General features: G+C 43.9%; 1 protein-coding gene across 3 annotated transcripts in view; it reads left to right on the top strand.

Annotated features, from left to right (window-relative positions):
• PAK5 (p21 (RAC1) activated kinase 5) overlaps nt 1-25,251 on the top strand; it is a 159,073-nt gene extending 133,822 nt beyond the window's left edge. For all 3 annotated transcript variants that reach the window (XM_061622545.1, XM_061622544.1, XM_061622543.1), the window contains 6 exons: nt 3,957-4,451; nt 7,570-7,703; nt 10,919-11,045; nt 16,036-16,161; nt 21,305-21,439; nt 23,088-25,251. In XM_061622545.1, the coding sequence (XP_061478529.1) occupies nt 3,957-4,451; nt 7,570-7,703; nt 10,919-11,045; nt 16,036-16,161; nt 21,305-21,439; nt 23,088-23,243 (1,173 nt within the window). In that variant the 3' untranslated portion in view covers nt 23,244-25,251. The remainder of the gene's footprint in view (nt 1-3,956; nt 4,452-7,569; nt 7,704-10,918; nt 11,046-16,035; nt 16,162-21,304; nt 21,440-23,087) is intronic.
• Nucleotides 25,252-25,385: the final 134 nt, after the last annotated feature.

Here is a 25,385-nt window from a genome sequence, read left to right as displayed (position 1 = left end):
AAAGATCTGATAGCAAGTGCTTGCAAAGACCTCTGCCTTAGATCTCGGAGAACCAATGCTCATCAGGAGTGGGTAATGCCAGGCAAGAGGGGCCAAAAATCTCAACCCAAGGTGAGGCAGCTTTATGTGCCTATAGAGAAGCATACACCTGAAAACAGCACAATGTTCAACAGCTTTTAAATCAAATATTTAAAAAACACCAGAGTTAAAATGCCTTCCAAGAATAAGGAAGTTCAAGGTCCATCAGTATTGTGATAGATTCTGGTTTTAAAAGGACATAAAGAAGTATTGGCATAGATTTCAGTGGGCCACTCGTACCTTCAGTCAGCTGTGGCTCATACTGTAAAGCAGAGGGGGTAGGGGACTGTAGCCCTCTAGATTTTTCCAGACTACAATTCCCATCATCCCTATCTATTGATCATGCTGGCTGGGCTTACAGGAGTTGGACTTCAGCAATATCTGGAGGGCCACAGGTTTTCCTATCCCTACTTTAAAGAACATATGAACAACCTTGCTAGGTAAAACCAAAGGTCCATGAAGTCCAGCATCCTGTTTCCTGCAGTGTCCAGACAGATGCTTCCAGAAAGCCCGCAAGAAGAGGACAAAGACAATTGCCCTCCCTAGCAACCATTGCCCCCTAGCAACTGGTATTCAGTGGCAGACTGCTTCCAAATCTGAAGGTTCCATTCAGCTGTTATGGATAAACCCCCAGTGATAGGTCTTCCATGTATTTATTCAATCCCCTTCTAAGACAGTGACCATCACCATTTGACAGTGAATTCCATAACTTAATTATATGTTGAGTGAAAATGTACTTGCTCTTGTCAACCCTGAAACTACCGCCAGTCAGTTTTATTGGTTCTAGTAGCTCCCTTTTCACTTTCTGTACACATGATTCTTCTAACACACCCACTCATCATCATCACCATCATCTTTACCTCCGAAAGCTTTCACCTTCCCTTGTAGGAAAGATGCTCCAGCCTCTTGATCATCATGCTTGCCCTTTTCTGCATCTTTTTCAGGTCTGCAAGATCCTTTTGGGGGGCAAAAAAAAATTCAGAGGTGCCAAGACCACCGACATAGGTCAAAGAATATCTTGAACCAAGGATTTTTATGCTCTGAAAGCCTCTTGTAGAGCCACTGGCATTATAATAGGGCTGGATAACCCATGGCCCTCCAGATGTTGCTGGACTTTGACTGACATCACCCCTGCTGGCTGAGGCTGATGGGAGTTGCTGTAAAGGGTGCTGTACACCCTTGCTGTGAAGAGAGGATATCTTCCATCTTAAACTGAGAAAAGCCATTTTAAGCCCCTTTATCATCAAATGTTATAGGAAAAAGAAATAGTCTGTGTTCAGCATTAGGCCTCTTCAGTACCCCAGCGCTTTTTGTTTGCTTGCTTGTTATCTTAAAAGTTAGTCAGGTGACAGTTTTTTACATCTGCAATTAAACCTTTAGTTGACTAATTAACCCTAGACACTTGGCACCCTGGGCTCCTTCTAGGACAGCCTTTCCCAACTCGTGGGCCACCAGATGTTGTTGGACCACAATTCCCAACTTCCCTGACCATTGGCAATGCTGGCTGAGGCTGATGGGAGTTGTGGTGCAACAACATCTGGTGGCCCACGAGTTGGGAAAGGCTGTGCTAGGAGGAAGGGCGGGATATTAAATAAATAATTAAATCATATGTGGTAGAATGGAAATTACCAAAAGTTGCTCTCACAGAAGCCTACAAAAGTAACTCATGATAATTTCATCCTTTCTGAGCTCAATGCAGAGGTGGGAAACCCATAGCCCTCCAGATGTTGTTGGATCACAACTCCCATCATCCCTGATTATTAGCCACCCTAGCTTACTGTAGGCTGATGGGAGCTGGAGTCCAAGAACACCTGGATGGCCACAGAATCCCCCTTCCTGGCATAATATGTGGGCTCTGATAAATTGTTACCATTTGGCATATTAAAATGCTAGCAATCATCATTGTGACCCTGTTCAGTTTTTGCTTAGGAAAATGTATAAGGATACAATCCCTCTTAGCCCAAGCCCAAAAACTATGATTCGCCAGTCACAGAGTAGGGAAACAACTTTAAATTCAAGGGGGAGTTCTGCTCTGAAGACCAGGTTGTAAATTGAGCTATTTCTGAACTGTTGCAGACAGTATGAAACATCTCCTGTCTAGCCAAGCAAAAGGAATAGTCAGGAAAATTGGTCATGTGTTGTACAACAGATGTTGCTGTACCAATTCGTCACAATGGACTTTCATCTGAGAGGAAACTGTTGCTTCACAAACTCCAGCATATCAATAGATGCCCCCCCCCATCAAGAATCTATAATTCACACTTGGCACATGGGGGGGGACTAAGCATGACCTATATCAGAGATATACATTGCACACACACTTTTCATGGTGCCTTTTTTCCATCTTGTTCCCAAACTGACTGAGCAGCAGCAACAGCTGATCTGCTCAAACCATCGACAGCTATAAGAGCAGCTGTGCTGGATCAGATTTATTCCAGTAGCAGCCGGCCTGATGCCTTGGAATGCTCAAAAGCACACACACGTATGGAAAAAATCCAGGTGAATATGGCAGTGCACTTCTGCCCACCGCATTGACAGTATGAAGGGCAGTGTAAAAAAAGGCCTGATTTGCAGATGTCTGCATGATCAGATTGTACAGGTATACGATTTAGACGGGAGAAAAGTGCAAGAAAAATCCAGACTACTTCAGTGAGGAAAATAATCATGGTAATTTTGGAGAGCGATTAGATGATCATATCCCACCAAGGATGCAGTTCTGAAAATTACTCTTGCCATTTTTAAGAGAACAAATACTGAGGATGACACATCTGCTGTAGGGTTAAATAACTGTAAAGACCTGGGCTGCAACTGAGCTCCTCAAATCCCACTTGTCAAGGAGATCTAAGCACCTTATTGGTGCATAGGTTTGCAACTCTGTTTCTGATGGCATTCCATGTAGTATTAGAAGAATACTACAGTACATGGGCTGTGAAAGTAGCTCTGTACATTTAGTAGCTCTGTAAACCATGCTAGACGGACACAAATATAGAACATAATCTAGTGGGATGATCTCCTGAACATGTCCTATTGATATGAATGAGACGTGCCATAGTTCAATGGAGCTTGTGCAGAACAACTTCTTGTTGAGTTGTGCCCAATTCTGTCTGAAGACTATGTCCGTAGACTAGGGATGGTCTTCAGAGGTTAGACTCCAAGCCCCATCAGCCCCAGCTAGCATAGTCAATGATCAGGGATGATGGGAGTCGGAATTCAGCAATATCTAGACAGCCACAAGTTCCCCACCCCTGCTGTAGACTCTGCTAGAGTTAACTCTAATACAGTCAGAGAGTTATGCATCTTGGACAAGCAAGAAATCAGAAATCAACTACATACGAAGCTGCCTTGTTCTAAGTCAGATCGTTGGCCCATCTAACCAAGTATCATATGCTCTGTCTGTCTGTAATTCACCAAGGGTGCAGGCAAAGGTATTTCCCTGTCAGCTATCAAAGATCCTATTAACTGGAGATGCCAGTGTTTGAACCTGAGCCAGGGCCCTCTCCTCTGAAAAGCAATTGCCTGCAGACTACCTGCATTTGTACAGCCTAGGGATTTGAGCCCGTTTGGGGAGTTGCCCCTGGTACTTGTGGCTGCAATCATCAGTGGATCCCCTTCTGAGCCCTGAGCTGTGGCATTTTCTCCATTTCAAAGAAGGCAACTCTATGAATGGGGTTACTATGTATCAATTGAAACAAGTAGCACTTTGGGAGCCAGCATACAGTTCTTGAGATATATATCTGGTAGGGAGCCAGCTATGTCCCCATTGGTCAGGTGCTCTGACTTGAGAGATGTCACAAGAACAATTGTACTCATCCCGTCATTTGGGGAACACTCCATGCACATGAATCAAAGCTTACTTGTTGACTTGCCTCTCTTCACAGCTGGATTACGATCGAGCACAGATGGTTGTAAGCCCACCGCTGTCTGGATCAGACACTTACCCCCGAGGCCCAACAAAGCTACCTCAAACTCAAAGCAAAGTCTCCTATTCAGGCAGTGGCTACCAGTACCCAGCAGTCTATCACAAATTCTCTCACTATCACCACCAGCCGTCTCTGCAGCCAAGCTCACATTACATTTCCACAGCTTCTTACCCGAGCTCCCCGAGCGTCACTTCAAGTGCTTATCCTCCACCAAGCTGGGGCTCATCCTCAGATCAGCAGCCCTCCCGGGTGTCACACGAGCAGTTCCGAGCAGCCTTGCAGCTGGTGGTGAGCCCCGGAGACCCTCGAGAGTACTTGGACAACTTCATCAAAATTGGGGAAGGTTCCACCGGTATAGTTTGCATCGCCACAGAAAAACACACAGGGAAGCAAGTTGCGGTGAAGAAAATGGATCTCAGGAAGCAGCAAAGAAGGGAACTGCTCTTCAATGAGGTAAGTCATTTCGGAACCATGCGAAGGTGCTCCCATCCCATTGATTTCAATTGGGCCTAAGCATACCACTGGATTGTACCCATTGGTTTTTCATTGGGCTTAACCATGCCACCAAATTGCTCCAATTGATTTTAAGTAGAGTTAACCATGCTCCAGATTGCGCCCACTGGTTTTAATTGGACTTAAGCATGCCACCAAATTGCCTCCATTGATTTTAATTGAAGGCAAGCATACCACCAGAATGTGCCCATCAATTTTAATTGGACTTAAGGATGCCACTGAATTGGATACTGTCTCAATAAGGGGCATATTCTGATATGTCTTCAGTTGAGAATCTATGCTCTGAGCTGCCAGATGTCTGTGTGATATAGCGGTTACAGTGTGGGACCTAAACGATGGAGACTCAGGTTCAAACCCTTATTTGTGTCATGCCTCCATCAGATGAGGCCTCAGAGGAGGAGGAGGAGCAGTGGATTGGCACAGCAGACCCAGGAGAGGGAACAAGCAGACTCACCCAAGATGCAGCTCCAGACCTCCAACCACTGGAAGGTGTTCAGGACACAGCTGGAGCCCCTCAGTCAGACTCAGAGAGTGAACAGGAGGCCCCTCCGCTCCCTGCAGAGCAAAGACGCCTGCGAGTAGCAGAGCAATGGAGGCCTTCTGGCATTTAAGGCTACCAGCCCCTGGGAGTCGGTGGGCTGGTTGCTAGCACCTGAACCAGGGAGGGGAGCTTAAAAGGCAGTGATAAGCCTTTTGCCCTCTGCTGGAAGCATTGCCAGATTCCAGTGTCAGGCCCTCGCCAGCTGTGCCCTGTTGATTCTTAAAACCCAGATTGCCTTGTTGGAATATCAAACCGTTGGTTTGTTCACTGACTTTGCCTTTTGGAAGATGAACAGGTATTTGCACTGAAACCCCTAGACCTTCTCCCTTGCATATCTGCTTTACAAGCAAGCCCCTGCTTAGGTAGTTGCCGGCTAATTGTTTTACAGCACCATTAATCACCTTGGTGCAGCTGGCAGATACTGACAATTTGGCCATGAAGCTTGCTCAGTTATCTTAGGCCCATCACCACCTCTCAGCCTAATGTACTTCACAAGGTTGTTGGGAGGGGGAAAACAATGTTAGCTGCCTTGAGTTCATTGGAGGAAAGCCAGGAACTAAGTAAAATGAATGTCTTAGGCACTGTTCTTCAGCCTTAGGTCCCCAGATGTTGTTAGACTACAACTCCCATCATCCTTGGCCATTGGCTAAGATAGCTGGAGTTGATGGGAGTTGTAGTCCAACAACATCTGGGGACCCAAGATTGAAGAACAGTGGTGTAAGGCAATAGACATGCTAGAAATATACTTAACTATCTTAGAGGTTTGCTAACATCCATTAAATACAAACGGCAATATATAGAGAGTGATACAATTTGTAATGCACTCAGTCCTCTTTTGAATTGGCCTGCACCCTCAGAACAGGTCCCGTTAAATAGCTCCGTGAATTGGAGACAACCTTCTAAATTTACACCTACAAGAATACAGCTTAATGCCCCAACCTCTTGGCCATCATCTCATAAATGAATAAAATTGCTATTAAAAACAACACCAAAGAATTCAACTTACACAAATTGCCAAACGGTTCAAATTGTGACGTTCTGAATGGATGAAAGCTTAATTTCAAACATTGGTCTTAGTCAGCAAGTTTCTGAGCTACAATTCCCAGAGTTCCCTAGGAAGAGGATTTGGTTGTTACACCAATCTGGCAACTGTGGCTCTGTGAGGGGAATATGGGTCTCCTCCTCAAGGATCCTCCGTGGCACAGAGTGGTAAGCGGTGGTAACGCAGCCGAAAGCTCTGCTCACAGCCGGAGTGGAGGAAGGAAGTCGAATCTCCAGTAAAAGGGGCCGAGGTCCACTCAGCCTTCCATCCATCCATGGTCGGTAAAATGAGTACCCGGCATACGCTGGGGGGTAAAGAAAGGCCGGGGACGGAACTGGCAATCCCACCCCATATATACGGTCTGCCTAGTAAACGTCGCAAGACGTCACCCTAAGAGTTGGAAACGACTCGCATTATAAGTGCGGGGACACCTTTACCTTTACCAACACTCAGCACTCTTAACAAACTACAGTTCCCAGGAGTATTTGGGGGAGGCCAGGACTGTTAAAGTGGTACAGGTCAGATACAGCCGCAGCAAGGAGGCCTAAAAGGATCCAGCCCCTCTCCTACTTCCTCCAGAGCAGTGTCACTAAGGAAGCTTCCTTATGCCATCATACCAGTGGTCCATCAGGCTCCATATTGCCCACACTGACTAGAGCAGATCTTGGGGGGGTTCAGAAAAAGGGTCTTTCCCTGCCCTACCAGGAAATGCTAGGAATGGAACCTGGGACATTGTGCATGCAAAGCATGTGCTCTACTACTAAACTACTGCCTTTCTCTAAACCTCCCACAGCACAGCTGTGGCAGCAGTAGCAGGAGGCAGATGCTGCTGCCGCAAGCACCGGCATCTGCTGCAGTGCTGGCAGTGGTCACAGCTTGCCGCTCAGATGGGACCAGCCCATTCAGATAAACAATGCACAGTCTTCCCAAAGCTCCTTATACAAAATACACACACAGGCCTGCCAGCTTCCTAAATGCGTGCTTTATGATTCGGAAAGCCTCATTACACATATGCAGGGGAACCTTTTTTTTCTTTCCCCTTGACAAGTAGACGCAAAGGAGCAGAACTCCTATCCCATTTCTTTAATAGTTGCAGAAAGGGGCATTTCAGCAGTTTTCTTTACTCCCAAATTGCACCTGCCCAAAATTCTGCTTGTGCACAGCAGCTTCAGGTGCAGAAACCCTTTGCACTGTCCTAGCCTCATCATCACATTGCAGCTTTAATGCATTGGGGGAAGGGGCTCCAGAGTCACTAGGCAGGGTCTCTCTGCTTTGACCACACATACTTCAAACCCAGTTCCACACAAGGATCTGACATGCACCTACTTTTAGTTCAAGGTTATGATGTTGATTATTAAAATACATTGGTCAGGTGTGTATTAAAAAAAAGGTCTGTACAATTTGGCACCCAAGATTGGGGGGGGGAGTCCATATCCATGTAATTCATATGTTGTTCTTTTGTGTTCTTCTCCTAGGTTGTAATAATGAGAGACTATCATCATGAGAATGTAGTCGACATGTACAACAGTTACCTTGTGGGAGATGAGCTGTGGGTGGTTATGGAATTTCTGGAAGGTGGCGCTTTGACAGACATAGTGACTCATACAAGGTGAGCCGAAATGGGTACATTTTTAGACAAGTCGCCCCTTCCAGCAAACTGGTAATTTGCACAGGGGTTTGCCTGCCTTCACGGGCTTCCTGATTCACTCCCAGTGCAAGGAGCTGAAACTAACTTGGTGTCACTACTGAAAAGAATGGAACCCCTGTATGTAGGGCAACATGGGTGCCTCAGAATGCACACAGAATTCTAGATGAAGGGAAAGGTGATGAAGTGGTGGCAAGGAAACAAATAGGCATTATGCCAACTCATTATGCCATTCTAGCAGCAGTCGAGGAAGAATAGGTGGAGGAGGCCATACAAACTTGGCATACCCTTTGCTGCTAATTTCTATTCAGTGCCTTGTCTGTTTCTATGGCAACCTATAAATTCACTAAACATAGTTTGATCATACCAGCAGATGTATCTATAAGATGCTGAACTGAGGATGTGTGGGAATCTACCAGGTTTAATTTCCAGCGTGGATATGTTCTTCTGCTGGTGCAGTCAATCCTGAGGAAGGGTTCTGAGTAATTTGGAAGTTTGTGAACTGGATTATGTACACTAGCTGATTCTAAAAGACAACATCATCTCATTTGCTCTGTAACTTTTCTTCTGTGGAATTAAGGCTATATTTAAGATCTGCTTCAGCCCACATACTAAAAAAAAAAAATCCCATAGCTTTCATTAGGAGCTATTTTCTGAACTGTTAGTCCCCATGCCAAATATTTTGACAGGCATTTAATTGCAAACAGATGCTTCCAGAAAACTCTTTCTTAAGTGCTCTCATTAGAGTTGGTTTCATTAGAAGCACTCCTTTATTACCATTTGAACATTTTATGACCTTCTCTCTAAGATTTTACTGAAGGGTTTGCAATATTTACATAAATAGTATAAGGCATGGGAAGGCAGAATGTCAATCATACTGGATGGGTCAACCACAGCCTGGGTCACAGTCAGCTACTGACAATTCCTAAGGCAGGAGACATTAGGAAACTTCACCTCCCACACTCCCCATCTTAACTGTGGCACTCCAGCAAGGCACAGCCTGCTCCACCCTTGTCTCCTGTTCACAGGAGTGCTTGCCAGTGTGGTGCTTAGAACATTAGGCTATGAGCTGGGAGATCTGGCCTCAAATCCCCCTCCCAGCCATGAAGCTTACATTCTAGCCACGACACCACACTGGCTTTGCACCTTAGCTGGGCAAATCTTCATAATCCATAGCATGCACAGAGCAATAGGGAAGAAAACTGGAGGGTGGGCAAGTGGTGACCTTGGGCATGTCACTCTCTCTCAGTCTTACCTGGCTCACCAGGTTGTTGTGAAGATAAAATGGGGAGGAGAACCAGGTATGTCACCTTCAGCTCCGTGGAGGAAAGGCAAGATATAACTGAACTAATAAATAAAAATAAAACAATTAAAATTAGGAACAGAACAGTCTGTTTATTTCCAATCCATGTCTGTTTCGCAAGTGGGATGGAACAGACTTATGAAAGGATACCATGTCATTCTACAAAGTTTTTTTAAAACAAACTGCATGAAAAATTGCATTTGTATGCACATTTTACCCTGAAATACACATTTTGAATGCATTTATATCGTAAAATGTAATTTTGGGCCACATTTTATCCTAAAATACTATTTTTGTCTGCATTTTATCCTAAAATATGCATTTAAGACACTTTTTAGTGCAGTTTTTGAGCTGAGAACTATATTGCAAAATTCAGAGAAATGCAAAAGGATAACTGGGTTCCTGTCCACATATCAGTCCAAGAAGTGCAATTCGAAATAAAATGCAGACCGCAGAAGCTGGGAAAAGATGCAGGTCAGTAATAATAGAACAACTGCTTTGCCTGCAGAAGGTCCCAAATTCAATTGCTGGCATCTCTAGGTAGGGCTGGGAACGACTGTGAATAGACGCTGCCAGTTAGAGTAGACAATATTGGGCTAGATGGACCAATGGTCTGATGCAGAGTAAGGCAGCTTCCTAATAAGCGTGGCATGCACCAGCCTCTTTCCCAAGCATGTGACAGTGAGCTTCTTCAAGTTTCTGCCCTGCCTGCTGTTTTGTCAGAGATCCCTGAGGGGAGGAGGATGGATGGACTCCAGTGGATGATTATTTGATGTTATTAGTGTCTGTACATTATAGCATACCTCCTTGAAACAATAGGGTTTTTTCACATAATCCCTTCCACACCGTGAAAGAATGCATGGAGGGGCCTGTACGGCTGTGTGGGCTAGCCCTCCACACTGTTGCCACTGCATGGGATAGCCCCTCCCACCACCACATACCCTGATGTCCGCACAATCAACTGACATTGTTGTGATCTGGCAAAGAAGCCCGTGGAGCAAGGCAGGTCAGGTGTTGCAGCACCATGGAGAGCTCCAAGTGAGCAAGCAGGGATGGACTGAGGGCCTTGGAGCCTCTGCATTCACCTCTCCTAGCCTTCAGGCCCATTGTGAGAACTGCAGCCCTTAAAGAGCCAACTCTCTGGCCTGCATATAGGTACTTCTTCTGCCCTCCCTAGCCTCCCAGCTGGTGTGCTTCCTGCAGCAAGGTAGGCTGGGAGGCATTCAGTTCCTCGGGCCCAAGGGAAGGTGCCTGTGAGGGTCTCAGATCTGGCTGTATGGGCCCTGGCTCTGTGGGATCTGTCCCAGAGGCTCCTGCTTTCCAGCCTCTGCTTTAGTGCCCTCATCCAGTCACCAGCATGATGCTCAGAGTCAGGGACCCGGTCTGTAGCTTCAGACTCTGTGTCCTGATTGCTGCTGGACTCTGGGGTGATGGCACCCACACATTCAATGGAGAGTGGAACAAACATGCTGTGTTTGTTCTTAGTTATAAAATACAATGTATGTGGGTACAGCTCCTCCATATGAGGAGAGGCTCTACCTAATCAGGCTCCCTCCTCACATGAAGGAGCTCTGTCTGCACACTGATGTATGCGTGGGGAATTCTTCCAACATCAGTTGAATGCATGCACACTTGGGGAGTGGGAGGGTGGGTGGGGCTAACCCATGTGGCAGTGTTGAGCACGGCTAGTCTTCACAGCCTTGTGACCCTCTCTGCACGTTCTTTCACAAATGGAGGAACTTTTGTGAACTCCCCATATCTTTTAAACTTCAGAGTATTAAAATCATTTGCAATCATTGGGTTTTACAGAAACATTTCAAACAGTAAACCATATTGCGTGCTTTGTTTCTGTGTGTTGCCTTCTTAAAAATTCCAGAATGAATGAAGAACAAATTGCTACAGTTTGTCTGTCCGTACTAAGAGCACTGTCCTACCTGCACAATCAAGGAGTGATTCACCGGGATATAAAGAGCGACTCTATACTTCTCACAAGTGATGGGCGAGTAAGTGTTTGACATTTTCTCTACTATGTACTTTTTTAAAATTGTGATCATGGGACTGGATGATGCCTCATGGAACATAACTGTGGACGTTGTGCTAGGCCACATATGCCCCAAACATGAACAAAAAAAGAGCAATGGTGAACATACAGAGAGGATGGCTTTGGAGTTTTTTTACAGTCTCGCACTCTTCATGAACTGCTGCTCTGCAGGATCCTTCACCTTGTGGGGGGGGGTGCTGCTGGAAGGGGGAGTTGAAAAGCCCCTATGCAGAAATGGACCACCACCTGCAGTGGATCCCAACCAGATAATATGAACCTTGAGGTTCTATTCAAAGTAGCGCTAAGGTGAACATTCCATCAGCACAAGGATTTCTCTTTGCACAATGGAAAGTTCTCCCCCTTTCCTCCACCCAGTGCCTCCTAAATCTTTTCTGGGTTTTCCCCCAGCCCTCCAGAGCAGATTTGGGGATGGTACAGGCCACGTGGAGGGAGGAGTAGAAAATTCCGTAGCGATGGGGCTAAACCTTGTACTAGTGCAAGTACTCAGTTGACAGAGAAAAGTTATAACCAAGTGTTTCAGAAGAAAGTGTAAAACATCCCAAATAAAGCAACGAGGACCTTGCACAAATTTTGAAGTTGTTTATATAACAGTAAATTAGCTCTCCTTACTGATTAATTTGTGCATTGGATCAAAAAGTAGTGCTGACTTCAACGTTGTGAAACTAGTCCCTAGATAATCAAAAGTCCTTTCTTTATGTCTCTTATCATATCGAGGCAATGATCCATCTAAAGTTTTGTTTTATTTTATTTATTACATTTATATCCCACCTTTCCTCCAAGGAGCTCAAGGTGGCATACATAGTTCCATGCTATCCTCACAACTACCCTGTAAGGTAGGTTAGGCTGTTAGGCAAAGAGACTGTAGTTGGGCCAAGGTGAGCCTCATAGCTGTACGGGTATTTGAACCCGGGCCTCCGGAATCCTAGACTGACATTCTAGCCACTACACCACACTGGCTTTGTACCTTAGCTAGGCAAACCTTCACAGTCTATAGCAAGCACAGAGCAATTGGGAAGTGAATCTAGTGGGTGCACAAGAGTGAATGAATGAAATTTCTCAGACATTTTGTGTGTGTTCTTTGTTTTAAAATAGTTCTTTTCTGTTTAGATATTTGGCTATATTTAGGGGCTCTTCTCGGAAGGGGTGTCAAAACGTCAACCCAGGATACTTAAACCTTGGAAGAAACCTAGTTACTTAAGAATCAGAAACAGAAACTTAGCAGAATTCTAATGTCCTTTTGATTGGCTAATAGGGCAGGGGATTTGGAACACAGTATGAACAGGGTGGTTTATAACAGATGCTATTGGAGGTCGCTGATTCATACGGTCGCCATTAGTCGAAATCGACTTGAAGGCACATAACAACAAATATAGGTGAAGCTGGCAAGCAGGGAAGTTGCAGGTGCAGGAACTAGAAATCAGAAAAAAGAGGTTAAGATGGAGTATTGCAGAGAGACTGAATGAAGCTGAGTTGAAAGCAAGACGGCTGGAAGCTGCACTGCTAATGGACTTTGTTGTTGTTTTGTGCCTTCAAGTCGCTTATGACTTATGGCGACCCTATGAATCAGCGTCCTCCAAGAGCATCTGTCGTGAATCACCCTGTTCAGATCTTGTAAGTTCAGGCCTGTGGCTTCCTTTATGGAATCAATCCGTCTCTTGTTTGGCCTTCCTCTTTTTCTATTCTGTCCTTACAGTAGCCTCTTGTCCAGAGTATAGGTTGCGCATCAGTACAATCAGTTGCAGTGGCACCCCCCAATTCTTTTAAAGCAGTCCATAATTGACTAGGATGAGCTAAAAGGAAATGCTTTCTTGCTAGCTGCTGGCTAAAACAGGGACATTGCCTAGACCAGCTTTCCCCATCCCGATACTCTCCAGATGTTTTGAACTACAACTCCCATCAGCCCCAACTAGCACTGTTGTGTTATCTGGAGCTGATGGGACTTGCACAAATGCAAAGTAGTGAACATAAATGGCAGTAGCATTGGGAAGGTTTTTGGGAATTATACTGCTTCACTGTGGTGCGCAACATCCTATGGGCCTGCAGGAACAAGTGTAAACTTGCACCAATAACTGCAGTACTTAAGATAAGGGGGAGTGTAGGGTTTCCTGAGCAGAGTCAGCCTGCCAGCTGTACCCCACTTCCTAGGCTGCTTGTGCATGCTTCCACTACAGCAAACCAAGGTAACACATGCAGTGCTGACATTTCAACCAATTGTCCTGTCCAGAGCCTGAGACGGAGACAAGGCTTGGTTTAATTCTCGTTTTATTAGAGTGATGCTTCCGTCCCAAGCAGTGCGCTTCATAATCCTGTCTAATCTAGCTCACTACGTTCCCTAGCTAAGCTACCTAAATAGTCTCTGCAGCGTGTGGGGAGTATTGAATCAGCACTGGAGCCTGGGCGGGCAGCTGCTTAAGTAGGGAAGATCTTCACCCATAAACGGCGGCTCCTCTGAAGTTCCACCCTCTCAAGGACCCTTTTCTCTCACCGTCTCGTGTGGGGTGAGGGGGGGCGAGCCTCTAATGGCCCATCTGACAGTGGGGCTTTAATAGGCAATGGCTGGACTTCCGGGAGCGGGAAGCTGGTTGGCTGGGAAGCGTTTGAAGTGCCAGGCGGGGATTCCTGTGGGGGCGTGGTTGGCACACGCGAGGGGTCGCTTCCCAATGGCTCAGGCAGGGGCTCACAGGCGGAGTGGGAACTGCCTCGATGGGGGGGCTGGCCGAGGGAGTCTGCGGGCTGCCTGTGCTCTCCCTTCCTTTATTCTCCCACGGACCTCGTCCTCATCTGACTCCTCTCCCTGAGCTAACTCCTAGTGTGCCTTGAGCACAACACCAATTTAAGTACGGAAATCCTTTGTCTGATATCAGCTTTGACACATATAATTGAGGTCCGACCTCTTTTGCTACCACAAAACCTTATGGAAGTCTAGCTGGTGGCAGTCTTTGGGAGCAATCTTCAACCTTGGGTCCCCAGATGTTGTTCGACCATAACTCCCATTATTGGAGCTGTAGTCCAATAACATCTGGGGGCACAAGAACACTGTTCTAGGGCCTCCTAACCTTTTACTTTTCTCAACTGGCCTAAGAAGACTTGTATCAGCATTCATCGACCGATATATACAGGTGCTGTGGCTGCCAGCGCCGCATAATGCTGTATCTCATCATTTTCCTTCTGGACTCAGGCTTCATTTACAGTTAGGCTTGCCTTCAGTGTGATTTAACTTGACTCTCTGCAGCCTTGGTCCTTTACAAACCCTCTGCGTTTACCTTTTGCAGTTTTTCAGTGGGAGTGATAGACCAGCATCAAAAAGAAAATGATTTCCATCATCATGAATGTTCTTCAGCTTTTTTTAATATGTGCCACTGAAAAGCCATCTGATCTCTGCTTTGTGGATATGCATACAAAGCCTCATTATGCTTATTACTCTCTGCAATGCACATTTTGTCATGAGTGGTTGTCTAATCATCTTCTTTTCCCTTTTTTTTTTTTTAAAGCATCTCTTTTATATAGTCAGAGGAGCAATCAACATGCAAAAGCCTCTTGGGCTCCTCCAACAAGGGAAATGGATCTGGCACCCAAAACATGCATTGGTTTCATCTGTTCTTTAATGGTATAAAAAGAAGCTTTTGCTATGGGTGGCTTTGTTTTACAAATAGCAACCATTCTTTCTTTTTCATTTCTTTTTTTAAATAATGTTCAGCTGAGGGGGAGGAGAAATGGGTGAGAAATCCTTGATTAAAAGCCATGTCTCCACCGAAGCCAAAAGAAGACAATGATGGTAGCTGGTCTTCACAATGCACCAATTGATGAAGCATCCTTGTTAACTCCTCCTACAGCTTCCTGTTTTAGACACCAAACTGCAGCCCAGCAAGACAAATGAGCTGGTCACCTGATGTGTTGCCTTTTCCATTTCTGACATGCAGTCCCAAGAACTCTGTCGTCTTTTGATCACCAGCCATTGATTATTCTGCATGGTGCATAGCAACAGATGTTTTCTTGATGTACAAATAGCATTCTGCAAAATGGGTTCTGCTATGAATTGATAAAGAATATCTCCTCATTTTGCTCTAAGTACATCATTTTTGTCTAGGAGAGCCAGCCAAGCCTCTGTTCACACATGCTTACATAACATCTCTTGTAATTAGAGCAGTGTTTGTTTATTAATTGTATTTTTCAGTTGCCCGATCGCAAAATGCTCTCTGGGCAATGAGCAACTGAAACAATTTTAGAATCACAAAATCCAATAACATAACATAAACTAAAGGGGGGGACCGCTTTTGGATGTAGGGCCAGAAAGCGGCCAACGTTCTGTGGACCACATTGACAGGTGGACAAAGCAAGGAGCAGGGGGCAGAAAGACTGTAATCACTACAAAATATTGGTCCCAATCCAGAGAAAAGAACAGCATAATCCTATGCGTGTCTACTCAGAAATAATTTCCATTGAGGTCAATATGGCTTACTCCCAGGTAAGCAGATGCAGTGTTGCAGCCTAAGTGCATAAGTCCCAGTCATTTCAGCAGGATTTGATATGACTCCAAACTGCTTTTCCTCATCAGATGGAAATGATGGAAGGCTTGCAAAATAATCTTTGAATTTGGACTGTATGAAAATGGAAACCATAATGTTCTTTTTCTACCTTAAAATGTCAGTGGATGAACCTTAAGCATTTTCTCTCATCTTGGCTGCTTTCGGGAAGATGTAGTTCCACTCTTACTCCATTTGCAAAGCACAACATTGCACACTTTTAATGAAGAATTATTTGTTTTATTTAAAAGCATTTATAAACCATTTAGTATTTTTTAAAAAACAAAAACCTCTAAGCAGTATCTACAATGTGCATCTAAAATTATGGACATCTGCTAAAATGTGTGAACAATGCTAGCTGCCCACCTGATTATTTTTCTACTGCAATATTTATTTATTTATTTTCAGATAAAATTGTCAGATTTTGGGTTCTGTGCCCAAGTTTCAAAAGATGTTCCAAAAAGGAAATCACTTGTTGGAACCCCATACTGGATGGCACCTGAAGTGATCTCTAGACTGCCTTATGGAACTGAGGTGAGTTCAACCAGTGTCTTGTTCCATATAGCAGCATATGTTTGCTTTATCAATTATTCTCTCAATTATTTATTACTGAAGAGCAGAATAAAAATGTTTTAAACCAAAAAGGCTCCCAGAGCAGTTTACATGAGATAAAGAAAATCAAGAAAGTCCTTGCCCACAGCTTACAATCTAAAAGACATTTCACAAAAGAAAAGGGGGAAAGAGATGAGGAGGGAAAAGGAAAACAAACACACTAATCCTTAAAGCTACTTTTGGTGAGCTAAAATGGAAACAGTTCAAGGAAAGGAAAAGTTGGATGGATCTGACTTCTCAGCAAAGCTGATAATGACCCTGCTTCCAGTCTTTCCCTGTACTGCAGCCTGATGGAATCTTTCCCTATGCTGCAACCTGATAGAATGGCTGCTGGCAGGTAACAGCTGATGGAAGAGCCTGATGGAGCTGATCTCTGTTACACTTTGGAACCCATTATGGACCCCAAAATAGCTAGACTAATGGTCACCATGAATACTAACATAGCTTCAAAATGTCCTAGCACATGCAGCTTTGTCACATAGAGAAAGTTTCATGAGAACTGATGGTCCTTTGCAGCAACTTCAGTGTCCTACAGAAGCTGTCAGAATTTCAGAAATCACTGCAAAATCTCATGTGCCACTTTACTTTTCTCTATGCAATGGCATCCCTGGGAATGGTGCATGTTTCGAAAGGGAAACTACAAGTGACTATTGGGACTGACCCAAAATTATGTTTACGATTTTCATAAATAAATGAGCCCACCCACTATACAAGATTTTTGAAAGGAGTTTTTCCATTAGGGTGCTTAGAGTTAAGAGATGGCCAAAGTGTCATAATTCACAATTTGTTCATTGAATTGCGAATCCAATGTTAACACATTTCTGCAGAAGTTACAACATGAATTCACAGTATCTTTGAATTTAAACTTATTTATTATTTATATATTACATTTATACCCCACCTTTCTTTTCATGAAACCCAAGGCGGCTTACATATGGTTCCCAAGCGGTCTCCCATCCAGGCACTGGCCAGACCTGACTCTGCTTAGCTTCAGCAGGGTGCTGGCCTCATGTGCCTTCAGACCATAGCCTGGGACCAGGGAAACTTACAGTAATATGAGGAGAAAACAATTTTCTCCTTTATTTTCTCCTTTGTGGGCTTAGGTCGCATGGCTCCTGATACATACTTTGAGAACAGGGCAGGGAACCTTTTTCAGCCCGAGGGCCACCTTTCCTTCTTGACCATCTTCCAGGGCCCACAGGCAAGTGTGAGTGGAGCAACAAACGTAAATTTTATCTCGGTACAGTAGTCTAGGTTCTAGACACACTCATACACACCTCTTTATCCTGCATCCAGGTAACCAAGAGGCATTATCTGAGTTGAAGGGTACATCCCAGCCAGGCAAAAACACTTAAGGAAGGCATGAAGTAGGGCTTATGAGGAGCATGGCCTGGGGAGAGGATATGGTAAGGTACAGACAGAAAGACTTGGAAGGCTACATTTGGCCCCTGGGCCTGACTTCCCACTCCTGTGCTACGTCGTCACATGATATTGTTTGCAGAGATGTCTGCCACACATTCTCACACAAGGATGGTGGTTGTTGTTGTTGTTATGTGCCTTCAAGTTGCTTACGACTTACGGCGACCCTATGAATCAGTGACCTCCAAGAGCATCTGTCATGAGCCACCCTTTTCAGATCTTGTAAGTTCAGGTCTGTGGCTTCCTTTATGGAATCAATCCATCTCTTGTTTGGCCTTCCTCTTTTTCTACTCCCTTCTGTTTTTCCCAGCATTATGGTCTTTTCTAGTGAATCATGTCTTCTCATGATGTGTCCAAAGTATGATAACCTCAGTTTCATCATTTTAGTTTCTAGTGACAGTTCTGGTTTAATTTGTTCTAACACCCAATTATTTGTCTTTTTTTGCAGTCCATGGTATGCACAAAGCTCTCCTCCAACACCACATTTCAAATGAGTTGATTTTTCCCTTATCTGCTTTTTTAACATCCCTTTCACATCCCTACATCCCTACATAGAGATTGGGAATACCATGGTCTGAATGATCCTGACTTTAGTGTTCAGTGATACATCTTTGCATTTGAGAACCTTTTCTAGTTCTCTCATAGCTGCCCTCCCCAGTCCTAGCCTTCTTCTAAATTCTTGACTATTGTCTCCATTTTGGTTAATGACTGTATTGATCCTTGACAAGTTCAGTGTCCTTGTTGTCAACTTTAAAGTTACATAAATCTTCTGTTATCATGACTTTAGTCTTCTTGATGTTCAGCTGTAGTCCTGCTTTTGTGCTTTCCTCTAACTTTCATCAGCATTCATTTCAAATCATTACTGGTTTCTGCCAAGAGTATGGTATCATCTGCATATCCTAAATCATAGATATTTCTCCCTCCAGTTTTCACACCTTCATCTTGGTCCAATCCCGCTTTCCGTATGATATTTTCTGCATATAGATTAAACAAATAGGGTGATCAAATACACTCACCCTTTCTGATTGGGAACCAATTGGTTTCTCCATATCCTGTCCTTATAAGTAGCCTGTTGTCCAGAGTATAGGTTGCGCATCAGGACAATCAGATGCTGTGGCACCCGAATTTCTTTTAAAGCATTCCATAGTTTTTCATGATCTACACAATCAAAGACTTTACTGTAATCTATAAAGCACAGGGTGATTTCCTTCTGAAATTCCTTGGTCCCTTCCACTATCCAACGTATGTTTGCAATATGATCTCTGGTACCTCTTCTCCATCTAAATCCATCTTGGATATCTGGCATTTCTTGCTCCATATATGGTAAGAGTCTTTGTTGTAGAATCTTGAGCATTACTTTACTTGCATGGGATATTACGGCAATAGTTCGATAATTACTGCTTTCTTTGGAATTGGGATGTATATTGAACTCTTCCAGTCTGTGGGCCATTGTTTAGTCTTCCATATTTGTTGTCACATTTTTGTCAAAATTTGGACAGATTCAGTCTCAGTAACTTGTAGCAACTCTATTGGTATGCCATCTGTTCCTGGTGATTTGTTTCTTCCAAGTATTTTAAGGGCAGCTTTCACCTCACATTCTAAAATTTTTGGTTCTTCATCATACGGTTCCTCTGTGAATGAATTTGTCATCCTTGCATCTCTTTTATATAGTTCTTCAGTGTATTGCTTCCATCTTCCTTTTATTTCATCTCAGTCAGTCAGTGTGTTCCCCTGTTGATTATTCAACATCTCTACTCTTGGTTTAAACTTCCCTTTAATTTCTCTGATCTTTTGGAATAGGGTTCTTGTTCTACCTTTTTTGTTGTCCTCTTCTATTGTAATAGTTCTCTTTGTCCCTACGTACTAGTCGTTGTATTGTTGCATTTAGGGTTGTGACTGTGTTTCTGTCTCCTTTTCCTTTTCCTTTCCTTCTTTTTTAACTATTTTAAGAGTTTTGTCAGTCATCCATTGAGGTTTTTCTCTCTTTTTAACTAGAGGTATTGTCTTTTTGCATTCTTCCCTGTTAATGTCTCTGACTTCATAGTTCTTCTGGTTCTCTATCAACTAAGTTTAAAGCCTCAAATCTGTTCCTTATTTGATCTTTATATTCTTCTGGGATGTTATTTAAATTGTGTTTTAGAATTATGATTGCTTTGTTGTTGTTCTTTGGCTTTACTCTGATTTTCAATATTACCAGTTCATGAACTGTACAGCAGTCTACTCCTGGTCTTGTTTTCACAGAAAGTATGGAACTTCTCCATCTTCTGCTACCAATTATATAATCAATTTGATTCATATATTGTCCACTTGGTGATGTTCATGTGTAAAGTCATCTTTTTGTTTGCTCAAAAAATGTATTTTGCAAGAACCAAACTATTGGCTTCACAGAATTCAGTCAGTCTTTCTCCTGCTTCATTTCCATCTCCTAAGCCCCATTTCCCCACCATTTCTAGTTCTTCTCTGTTCCCTACTTTTGCATTCCAGTCCCCCATGATTAACAGCACATCTTGGTTTGGTGTGTGATCAATTTTTTCCTGTACTTCTGCATAAAATCCCTGGTTTATGCTTCTCACATTCCATGTTCCTATTATGTACGTTATACAACTCCGGACTCTCCTTTCGCATCTGTGAGCTTCAGCTGCTGGGCTTCCTTTCAGCTTTGACCCAGTTGTGTCATTAGTCACAGCACTACTAGTACTTGTCCGTTGTTCTTCCCCAGTAACTCAATGAGTGCCATCTGACCTGGGGGTCTCATCTTCCAGCACTATCTTGTGTTGCATTTTGGATAGTCTATTCATAGGGTTTTCATGGCAAGAGGTATTCAGAGGTGGTTTACCATTTCCCTCCTCTGAGTTTGAATGCATCTTAGTCTGGTGTCTCAGCTTTGACCATTCTGCCTTGGGTGCCCCTGCTAGGAGTCTAGCCTCTTGGTCTAGACTCCTGATGGCATTGCTCTCAGCTTCTTCGACACTCTCAAACTCCCTCACAACATTAAGGTGTGCTTCCTAGAGGAGGCACACAGGGGTAGATATCTTTTTTTCTGGATAGTTGCTGGAAGCAGCATAATGTGATCACATAACACCATTTCAAGAGACATTTCCTGCCATGTTTTGAAAGTGCATAGAAGCTGCACTCCCTAGCCTCTAAGAGAGGCTTCTACATGTAATAAAGAAAAAGAAAAAAAGAAAATTGTTTAAAAAGCCCCCAGACCACAACCCTGCTTCCCCTCCACTTGCTGCAAGCACAGAAAATGTAAATTAACACGTAATGCATCTCAGTTGAAATTACAAAAATGTTCAAGTTCATTGGACCAAAGTCAAAGCTCATTGTACAATCAAGAATGACTACACTACACTTGATCTTAACCAAAAGGCCAAGAAGAATTACAAACATAGTAGATTTGGACTTAATGAACCGACTAATTTCTAGTTTCAGTAGTATCACTAAATTTAAGCCTGGTCAGTGGTACCCAGTGAAAGTCAGTGCATGAAAACTGGTAACACTATCTATTCCAGCAAGAGAGCAAGCTTCAGGCAAAAAGAAAAAGCATGCATGGGTTGGGATTCACTATCATATATCAGAGCCATCATGAAGCAAACATGTAGTCTCACCACATGTCATTTTAATATATGAATGTATATTACAGGTGGATATCTGGTCCCTCGGCATCATGGTAATAGAGATGATAGATGGAGAGCCACCTTATTTCAATGAGCCACCTCTCCAGGCCATGCGCAGAATCCGAGACAATTTACCGCCAAGAGTGAAGGATCTGTATAAGGTGAGAAGGTTCATTCTTTCATGGAAGCCCTGTTCAGGCATTCTAAAATAGAATTAGAATTCATCATTCATTCATTGATTCATTCATCTTTTTATTTGTATGCCGCCTTTCCACAAAAAATTGTTCTCAAGGCAGCTTACAACAAGGTCAACAGAAATATATCTTAAAAACAATTCCCTAATAACAAAAATAATAAAACAGTAACATTAACAACAAATATAACAGCATATACTGTAAATATAATATTATGAACATAATAAAACAATCTTTAAAAACAAAAAGAAGTAATCATTAACACCCCCTCCCACACAAGCCCCTAAGGAAATCCATGTACTATATCTCCTACAAAACGTCATTATTCTGAGCAGAAGCTTGTTTTGGAGGGACTGCTGAAGCAAGGCCTCAGCAGCAGCAGCACAGTCTCTTTGTAAGCAGAGGTGTGGACACCAGCCCTTCAGCACAGGTGCAGGCTTCTAAAGTTACTTTGGGGTAAAGGGGGCAGGGCAGGTCTTCTCCCAGGCTGGCAGAGAACTCCTTACCAGGTGTGAGGAAGAGAGCAGGGAACGTGTTTGAAGACCCCGCCCCCTCCTTTGCCTCCCCATTGGATGATTGGAGGGCAAAGGTCTGCAGCAGTGAACCTGATCTACGCATGTAGGTGCCCTGCACGATCAGCCTCCTCAGTTGTGCACAGGGAGGCTGAATGCGTAAAGCTTTGCCCTCCACTGTGTGGAAGGTGCTGGGATGAAGTCACGAGTACATGATGGAACGGTTGTGGCCAGTGAGCATGTCCCCATGCTTCCATCATCACATGAAGCATTCAGTGCCTGAAGGGGGCTGAAGCCTTGCACCCATTGCATCTCCATCCTCAAACACATCCCTGATCAGATAGGTCCTTAATCCAGGTGTGGGAGGAGCCTTTGGCCCTCCAGAAGTTGCTGAACTATAACTCTCATCAGCCCCAGCCAGCATGGCCAAGAGCCAGGGGTGATGGGAGTTGTAATTTAGCAACATCTGGAGAGCCAAAGGTTCCCCCACCTGCTTTAATCCTTTGTGCATGCCAACCACTTGTAAGCATTTGGAGGATCCACAGATGCCAAGGGCCCCCAAACTTACCTGGGGCAGTGCTTTGGCAAAGCATCACATTCCTGCCTTCTCAATGCAAACAGACACAATTAGCATCATGATCCTGCCAGACTAGCTGGAACCTGCCACTTGCCCTCCTCAACAAACAAATGTGATCCTCTGCCAAGGGACTGGAGCCCCCTTCCCCGTTTTCTTGCCTGCAGTAAGTAAATTCAGTGGTTTGGGGGAAAGGGAAGAAAATGGTGAGGCTATGAGCAGATCCTTGCTTGGCCCACACCTACTTGTGAGTAATCTATCAGAGGTGCTTGCTGTTACGAGCACCATGTTTCAATGACTTGCAAGGTTCCTAGCCTGAAAGGGCACAATCTATTGTCCCACCGCAGGACTTGACCACCTAATTCCCACCTTCTTGCTGCTGCCAGACTGTAGACCGGGCCTCAGATCATGTTTGCTAAGCTACTGAACACTTTGAAGTGCCCCCCCCAATGCTGTACGCTCTTATTTAACGATTGATGGGTACGATGCCAATCATTTATGTGTCACAATGTCATTTTGGCTTTCCCAGGTGTCCTCGGTACTCCGCGACTTTTTAGACTTGATGCTGGTGAGGGAACCTTCGCAGAGAGGAACAGCCGAAGAACTGTTGAGACACCCGTTTCTGAAACTGGCTGGGCCTCCTTCTTACATAGTGCCTCTCATGAGGCAATACAGGCACCACTAAATCTAGCAAGGTTTTTTTCCTTTTTTCTTCTTCTGGGGGAGTTGGATGAAAACTGTCAAGTAAGCTGAAGTCACTCATGAGCACCATTGCTAAGCCAGCACCGCAGGTATGGCTCCTCACACAATGAAGGAGACTTCTCCGGGTTTATGAAGATTTTCCTTTGCTTGGAAACCAGGCATGTTGACAGTTAATACTCTAGCATGGGATGCACCTTCCACAATCCGTTGGTATTTTTAGCCTGTCAACTATCAAAGCAGAGGGATGTTACTTCAAACTCTTCTTGAAATGTGGGGAAGATGCTTGTAGCACAACCCAGGTGGAATACCGGAATTTTATTTAAAACTGGAGCAAAGCACCACTTCTTCTTCAGAAGGATACTTTTTTTCTGACAAAAACAAACAAACCAAGCACTTTTTATCTCAGTTGTAGCAGTGTGATGTATTTTGAAATGAATTTGTAATTTTCTGTACATTGCTTTTGATAATTTACAGTACTTTGATGTCATAGCGATAGTGCTAGTAGAGGTGATAGGTGTAACTTAACAACCATTTGAGCGAGATCTTTCCTACTTTTTTATCCCTTTTGATGATAAAGGAACACGCACCCACGCAAAAACAAAACACTTTAATAGTTCAGAATGTTAACAAGAACGGTTCATCCATGCCGGTCAAATGTGCGTCTTCATTTTGCAAACGTTCAAATTTCTGTGCAATACCATATACTTTTCCCCCTTGGAAATCATGTGTAAAGATTTCAGTATTGTCCTGAAGCAATGGATACCTTGCAAAAGGTCCTTATGCTAAGTGCTGAATCACATGTCTATATTTATCACATGAAATCTGCAACTATTGTGTGGTGGCATATCAGATCATCAGCTACCACAGAAAATGCACAGCGGAGATTTGCTTGCCAAGAATGAAGCTTTCCCACCTCTCATTGTGAACGTTGGTCCCGCATATTGTAATAGCAGTGGCTGCAGCTGAGTGACACTGCTTCCTGCATGTGCAGACAGCTGGGTGATTTTCCTCACTTGCAAACTCTAGCAGCCCTGCCATTGCCTTTTCTTAGGCTGGATCCACACGGTTTGTGAATGCCAAAATAAATGCAGCCGACTGCCAATCATGTGCTGTGCTCTGCCAGGGGCTCAGCACATCACCTGTTTTTCCTGCCTGTGTCCGACAGCAGGAGCAGGAGCTGCTGTGCATGTAACAAACCAAACTAGCTAACAAATATGTAGCTGTGTTCCATCTGATGAGTTGCACAGATGTTGCCCAGGCCCAGCTGTGTGTAATAATTTGTAATTTAGCAGCAGGGGTGTTTGGGTTGGAGCAAACAAAGCTGTCCTGTTTGTGCAAGGACTTGCAGTTGTATTTACAGAAGTTCCTTTCCCTCTCTTCCCCCCACACGCTGCCACAGATCTGTCCAGAGGGTTGGGGCTCACACAGGGTGAGCAGAGGAAGGAGAAGTTCCATTGTGCAAGCAGAAGTCCTTGCGTAAATAGAATGACTTTGTTGGATGCGACATTTTGAGTACACAAACAAAAGCACCCAGTTGCACGCCCAGCAACCTGCACCACTGTTCAGCAGTTACAATTTCACATCATCCTTTCTAGCCCAAAATATGATGAGTCCAACCATCCCCAACTCGTCCGCAAGAGAAAGGCTTGGGCTCAGCTAGCAATATGGGCATTTCTTTGTTTTAGTCTGTACTGATGACTGTAGTGTCGCAATATTCGTTTTTATTATTTAGAGTCATGCTTTGGAAGTCAAACGCTGACTCAAGAAGTCCAGCCAGTGAGTGGGCATTTTCCAAGTTAAAATCCAAGTGTTGTAAGATTCCTGTTGATGTGTTTGCCATACAGGGGGAAATGCTGTCTAAACCATGTTGGAATGTGAATTCAGCAGTGACTGCTACAACCAATTTTGTGTTGCTTGTTGAATAGATTTGCATGTTTACCATAGGCCTATAGAGAGTTGCCTTTAAAAGTGCTTCATAATTATTTCAATGATGGAGGGTTTTTTTTAAAAAAAATTATGCACAATATGAAAGCCATGTATTTTCCAACTTTTTTGTTATTACTGACTTCACTTGAAAAAAATTTGGACCCTAAATCTAACATATCTGGTTAGATCATTTTGCATT

This window comes from Rhineura floridana, chromosome 4 (genome assembly GCF_030035675.1).
Source record: "Rhineura floridana isolate rRhiFlo1 chromosome 4, rRhiFlo1.hap2, whole genome shotgun sequence".
In the NCBI taxonomy this organism is placed as follows: Eukaryota; Metazoa; Chordata; class Lepidosauria; order Squamata; family Rhineuridae; genus Rhineura; species Rhineura floridana.
This window is presented reverse-complemented; position numbering and strand designations above follow the sequence as displayed.